Source organism: Rhagoletis pomonella, unplaced genomic scaffold (assembly GCF_013731165.1).
Source record: "Rhagoletis pomonella isolate Grant_MI unplaced genomic scaffold, Rhpom_1.0 Rhpom_scaffold_08448, whole genome shotgun sequence".
In the NCBI taxonomy this organism is placed as follows: Eukaryota; Metazoa; Arthropoda; class Insecta; order Diptera; family Tephritidae; genus Rhagoletis; species Rhagoletis pomonella.
Window position 1 is genome coordinate 1 of NW_023466976.1, and position 7,026 is coordinate 7,026.

Below are 7,026 nucleotides of genomic sequence, written 5' to 3' on the forward strand. Positions count from 1 at the left end.
ATGAAAAATTAAAGTGCATTACTTGCCTTTATCACGTAATTCCACCAGCGCCCTTTTGGCGAGAGAGCCTCGAATCTTCAAACGTTCCGATACCACTGAAGGCGTGATAAGCTTGTATTGTGGCACCTCCTTGTAAAGTTTTTCATAAGTGGCTTTGTCAAACAAAATTTGATTGTTTAACTTGTCCCTGACTTTGCCTTTTGACCACTTCTTCTTCTTGGCTTTTCCGCCACCGCTACCCTCCTTCTTCTTCTGTGTCTTTTGTGGCTGTTTAGCCGACGATTTCGCGTCCTTCTTTGGTGGCTGTAAATTTTAAAAATTCCTTTGTAAATATTTACTGGGATTGGAAGTTTTGTAGCCAGCAAGTTTTGTTTCCATTACACCCTTTCACGTCACTGCTAGCACCAACAGCCAGGCCATGTGCATTTGACAGTCATGTTAAATGTTTGTGAAAAATTAATGTAAACGACTTATTTAGAACGTTATTATGTAAAACTCTTTATTAAACATTGAGGCGTTAATTGACTTTGACATTATCGTATATTTTACAAGTAGAAACAAAACTTTTTGGCCGAAAATTGCAGCAAACGACTCACCATCGTGAGAAACCAAAAGCAAAAAGATGGTGGCCGGATATTGGCAGTGCTGCCACAACACAAATGCCATAATTTGACCCATTCACAGTAGGGATAGATAAATTGGCACAGAGGTGTTATATACCCATTTCCATAAGTGATTATAAATTTCAATGTTTGAAATAAAGTTCTCTCCTAAAAAATGCATATTGTACCGATGTTTTCGATCTATATTTACGTTCTTTGGGATTTTTGGTAATATGGATTCGCCTTGTTTATAACAAACACATTATTTTGACATTAAGAAGTACCGCGGCGTAAATCTAAATTCGCCAGTAACAACACCTTGGCTTTGTTCCTTTTCTTTTCTAGCAGATAATTATCAGGAAGAAGAATACGGAAAAATTTAGAGAATTACGCTCACAGAGAGCGAAATAAAGAAACAGTAAAGAAACGCTAAACTAGCAAGTAAACAGCTGATCGATGTATTTGACTACTGAAAATATTTGGCTCGAATATTTGTTTATCCATTTTGACAGCTGCTAGTTTCTGCTAGAAAAATTTTACAAGCAGAAATTAGCAGGAGAGCCAAAAAATAAGAGCATAAGAACGAGAGAGAGTTGCTAGTTTCTGCTAGTTTTTTGAGATAAGAAACGCTTCCCAACAGAAATAAGTGATAATTTGTGATAATTATCTGTTTAGAAACAAAGCTCTTCGTAAATTCGCATTGGCTGATGGCGCAATATTTTCTATCATTCTTGAGAGTTGTATTCAAGGCGAATTTATACAAGGTGGTGTTACTGGCGAATTTAGAATTTCGTCGCGGTCCTTCTGAATGTCAAAATGATGTATTTGTTGTAAACAAGGCGAATTCATAATACAACAAACACACCATTTTGACATTCAGAAGGACCTCGGCGAAATTCGCCAGTAAACGCCACCTTGTATAAATTCGCCTTGTGCGAAGCTGAGGCAATTTTGTTTCAATTTCGCAAAATTCAATTGTGAATACACTGCAAAAAAGAACAGGCATGACATAAGAATGTCTAAACGTCAGCAAATACAATAAAACGTCACCTTAAAACAACATTCCCGATAAAATTGCTTTGATAACCCGATTTAAGTTAAATTAAAAGTTTAATTTTAGGTTAAAATAACACTACTAACGTTAGTCCAATTGTGAAATTGTGAAATAATGGGAAATATAGCGACAGAATATATATAAAGAAGATATTGAAACGTACACAAGTCTTGCAGCTACATTTGAGAGAGACTTGTAGGAAGAGAGCTACCAGGAGAGGAGCATAGATCAAGAATAAAAAAAAACTTTAACTTGTGGTAATTTTTGTGAATAAACGCCAGCACTAGCGTACAGGTTCAATAACTAAAAACATGTACGGAAACAATCCAAGTATTTTAGAAAAATTCATAATTATTTGTTTTCTGTAATTCCAGCACACGCTTAAGCGGCACCCATATAGTATAACAGCTGAGCTGGCAATGTTACCGTTAACGCACAAGGACCGCAGCAATTTAAGCTACCGCATCAAGGAAAAGCTAAACAGTTGGAAGCGGCTCATATTTTCCGATCGCAATTCGAGAAATCTATTTCTCTTTCTGTTACTTAACTTGAGTTTTGCGTTCGTGGAGCTCTTCTATGGCATATGGACAAACAGTTTAGGTGAGCGTGGGTCTAACGATAGTATTTGGTGATACCTATGATCGTTTGCCATGACTATTAGGGCTATCTATTTACTTTCAACTAATCTTATCTACGCTTAAAAAACTTACTTGCCTTGATATTATCATTGCTGGCAATAAAAAAAGAATTCCACAAAAGTGTTCACGTACACTTAATAAAAGTTTGTGGACAATTCATGTCTTTAGTTGACACATAACATTTACATTTAAGCAACTGAGTTATTAAGAATATCAAAGTTGTTAATCAAATACTTTTTTTAGTAGATTGTTGCCAAAACATTGTCTTGTTTAAACTAAGACCAGCCAATCAAATGTCAGCCAGATGTTCAATTTAAACTCAGTTTACTTAATCTAAGTTTAAACTGGCCCTAAAAAGGTTTATAGAGCGGTAATCAAGTGACAGTCTTAAAACAGGGCTCGAATCGTCACATACGATATCGTATTACTCGTCACGAAAAAAACATATTTTTCGTATTATAATATACATAGTGAACGCTTTCTTTATCCCATTCAGCTTATACGACTAACGTATAACGTAATTTTGTTTGGTATGGTTTTCGATCTGTGAACAGATGTTACGAGCCCTCGATACCACATTGAAATTTGTATTATTTTTTTTAAATTGTATTTGCGAACAAAATATATTCAGTTATTTTATTATAAAGCCATTGGTAATGTGACCGCTCTTTTTTATTTGCTCACTTATTTTCAAGCATTTAAATAAAACCATTTAGGCCATAAAACTGGTTCCTTCATACATACATACATATCGTCGTTCAAAGTGCAAAACCGTTTATCGTGGTGCTGCAAAACCGCGTAACTGACATTTGTGACAAAAATGAGATTTTCTCCCCGGAAGCTCCTTGTAAATAACTAGCCTAACATGGGTAAATGGTTTTGTCCTTTAACCGGCGATATGCATTTACTACTAGTATTTATGAATCAATCTAAAATTTTACAAATCGCCATTTATTAAAAAACTCTTACAACTCAAAAAACAGAATTTTCAAGCCAAGCATGCAGAATTACTACAACATGCTTCATCGTGTGTAAAAACCTGTTTTAGTTTTCGCGTAAGAATATATGCATTTCTATTTTCTGAATTTTTTGAGTGCAAATTGAAAACTTTAAACGCGTCTCATGAAAATATTCGATTTTTTAGTAAATAGTACGTTGCATTCACACTTTTTTGTACATAATGTAGAAATTCATATTTCTGTTATTATCCCATTTTATAACCATAGGTCTCATATCGGACTCGTTTCACATGTTCTTCGACTGCACGGGTCTGCTCGCTGGTCTAGCAGCCTCAGTGATCACCAAGTGGAAAGCTAACGATAAATTTTCTTACGGCTATGTTCGTGCAGAAGTGTTAGCCGGCTTCGTGAATAGTCTTTTTCTACTTTTTATTGCTTTCTTTATTTTATCTGAGGGCGTAGAGCGTTTAATTGAACCACCAGAAGTGAAACACGAACGGCTGTTTGTAGTATCCGTGCTCGGACTGCTGGTAAATCTGGTTGGTATCTATGCATTTCAGCACGGACATGGGCATTCTCACGGAGGTGGCGGTGGACATGGTCACTCCCATGGTGGTGGTGGTGGTGGGGGTCATGGTCATTCGCATGGTGTAAACAATCACATTGACTTGAATAATCACAATCATCAAGCGATAAATTTGGATGGCAGTAGGTGTACAAACATACATAAATACTTGCGTTTCTTTTTAATTTATATGTATCTTTACAGGCCATAGTCATAGTCATGGCGGTGGGCATGGTCATTCACATGGGCTCACCGATGATATGTCTGGCAGCAATTCTCAAATCATGCGTGGTGTCTTTCTACATATTTTAGCCGACACGCTTGGCTCGGTAGGCGTTATCATTTCGGCGGTGCTAATGCAAATATTCGGTTGGATGATTGCCGATCCGATTTGTTCAATATTTATTGCTTTGCTTATTGCCATGAGCGTGCTGGGTCTGATAAAAGAATCAATACTGATATTAATGCAGCGGCAACCGTCAGCGTTAGATCGCGCGCTGCCACAATGCTATCAAAAGGTGACGGGATTGGCTGGCGTTTACGCCGTACAGGATCCACATTTCTGGACATTATGCTCAGATGTCTATGTGGGTGCTATTAAGTTGGAAGTTTCCAAAAATGTGGATCCCAAATATGTGGTCACACATGCGCGCATGATCTTTGAATCTGTAGGAGTAAAGCAGATTTACATTCAACTGGACTATGTGTGATAGCGATGGACTATAATAGATCGGATCGGGCCGGGTTGTTGAATAAACTTTCGTTTTTATTTTTAAAAACGGCTAAAATAAAAGAGGAAGAGAAATGAGCATTCGAATAATTAACCTGTTATTCAGTTCATTGCGAGGGCGGGCAATCGAAAACGGAAATTTTGTTTTAATCTTTACCTTAAGTTAATTTTGCAAAGCAGTTCACTCAACTGCTTGAGTAAACAGTTAAAATATTTTTTTCTACGTGTATAATGTGTAGATAATTTAGATAAACTTGAAAGAAACTGTTAACGATTAGAACTATGTTTTATACTTATTTACATACAATATTAACATATTTTGTTACATGATATGGTATTTATTTTAATATAATTGTGTGAATGTATGAAATAATGAATTGCAGATGCATATATAAAATAACGAAATTTTTAGTGAAATCATTCCAATTAAAGATTTAGTCGAAAATCGATCAATCCTTTTCCAACCATAACGAGTGATCAAATCCGTGACGAATACTTAAGAGCAAGTAGTACATGTAAGTGCGTAAGCTCTTATAAAAAATTGCCATTTAACTGAAAATGAACAAAGCGGCTTGCTTTATTTCAATGAAGTTCAGCAAAATGTACATACAATGGTGTTTATAAAACAGCGTTATAGAAAAAAAAACGATATACGATGCTGCAAATAAATTTGTATACTTAATTAATAAGTAGTCATAAGTACGGATATTAATAAAAATTGAAAAAAATATATAAAAATAAAATACTTAACACTCTAATTCATACTTCATAAGGTAATTTTTCAAGACGAGTCCGATATCTGATCAGACGGAGTATCATCAGGAGACCTCTACCAAAAATACATATGTACATAAATATGTGTCTTTACTAATGGAATATTGTGCGACATTACAATTATAAAGGCAAGTGAAAATACCTTTTCATCTAAACGTGGTATCTACTTTTGAATGAATTTGGCCCTCCAAAAGACAATGCAAACAATGCAAAACTACCTTCACTGCTCCCGCTTTTTTATTGAAAAAAAAGATGAATGACAAGAAAATACTCCAGTTAAAAGTTAAGAATCGGAGCTTGGTAAGTAATTGAAATAAACGCACGTCATAGTCAGGCTGCCACGTTTTACTGCCCTGAAAGAGTATGTACAAGCTTATATGTATGTCCTAAAGACTTATTCTAATAAATACACATTACGTATCAGTAAATCTTTGTTATATTATAAAGTTAAAGATACATACATTCATACATAATATGCATGTACACACGTCAACAAATTATTTCCCATACCAGGCATTAAAAGTATATTCGTGGTATAAGCAACAGATGGGTGTGTATTAATCCATGTGAGTACATTTTTATGCATAGCACTTGCTGATTTGATGACGAACACAAACAAAAGTGTAATATAGAACGCATACAGACACTCGACATTGCCATTGCTGCGCCTTGTTTCGTTGTACGCCAATGACCCTCTTAAATGTGTTGTTGTATCTATTACAAAATTATCAGCACAGGTAGATGAATTCTAAATGCGCTGTTATGTGGCTTGTTGACGCAAATTTCGTCTATCCGGAAAGCGAAGATTTTTCGGACTGACTCTAACGCCATTTTGTTAACGCTGCTGCAGAGTGCATTGACGATGCGTTTGCTCACGCCAGCGATTGCATATGATCAAGATTTTTTGCCAACGACCTAATTATACTTTTGAGGTTATGTGCCAACACACATTTTGCAACAAATGAAAAATCATTTTTCCGTTTATGGTTTTTTCTTTAATTTGTCCGTAAAGTTCTTTTGCGTATTTTCTTTTTTCGTTTTTTATTTTTGCAATATGCATTTTTTCGCTTGATGCTTTTTCTTACTTAAACAAATTAAAAGACAAATACCAAAAAATTTATATATATAAAAAGTACTCGAGTATGTACGCTGCAAATAGAGTTCTTTCATTATTTACTAGGCTGTCATCACTGCATTTGATAACTCGCGTAGCAGAACAAGCTAATTGATTAGCATATATGGAGAGAAGTGTTCTTCACATTTTGTATAAAAAGTAAAATACATAATTTTTTACTATAATGATTAGCATTACGGTTGAACAGATTATAGTATTCCAAAGTTTGACCAAATATATATGTAGCAGCAAGTTCCAAGTGACACAATACTAAATTCGTGTCCGAACACAACGAACATGACAAATGAATCATTACAATTGCAACTAATTGGTATTTACTAAACAAAATATAATTAGTATTAATGTATATGTGGTGTGGTTTTCGTTTTAGGTATCTATTTTTTAACACTTCTCTTCGTCGAGTCCATGCTTGAAGAACATGAGCACGGGTGTGCTGGTGCCGTCGATTTCACGGTATTCACACATGGCTACCATACCATCGCAGTCCATTGATTCGCCAGTGTAGAACTGCAAGTCTTTGAAGCGGCCAAGGATTTCCTTCATTACCTTATTCATGTTGGTCTTGAAAA

General features: G+C 35.3%; 2 protein-coding genes across 2 annotated transcripts; one reads left to right on the forward strand and one right to left on the reverse strand.

Moving 5' to 3' along the window:
- Positions 1–18: 18 nt before the first annotated feature.
- Positions 19–666, reverse strand: LOC118756039 (40S ribosomal protein S25-like). The gene is made up of 2 exons (XM_036490832.1): positions 597–666; positions 19–303 (listed from the first exon to the last, which is right to left on the reverse strand). Exons 1-2 carry the CDS (start codon positions 597–599, stop codon positions 19–21), a joined length of 288 nt encoding a protein of 95 aa, XP_036346725.1. The 5' UTR covers positions 600–666.
- Positions 667–1,730: 1,064 nt separating this feature from the next.
- Positions 1,731–5,291, forward strand: LOC118756038 (zinc transporter 7-like). The gene is made up of 4 exons (XM_036490831.1): positions 1,731–1,969; positions 2,031–2,256; positions 3,521–3,961; positions 4,023–5,291. Exons 2-4 carry the CDS (start codon positions 2,076–2,078, stop codon positions 4,526–4,528), a joined length of 1,128 nt encoding a protein of 375 aa, XP_036346724.1. The 5' UTR covers positions 1,731–1,969; positions 2,031–2,075; the 3' UTR covers positions 4,529–5,291.
- Positions 5,292–7,026: the final 1,735 nt, after the last annotated feature.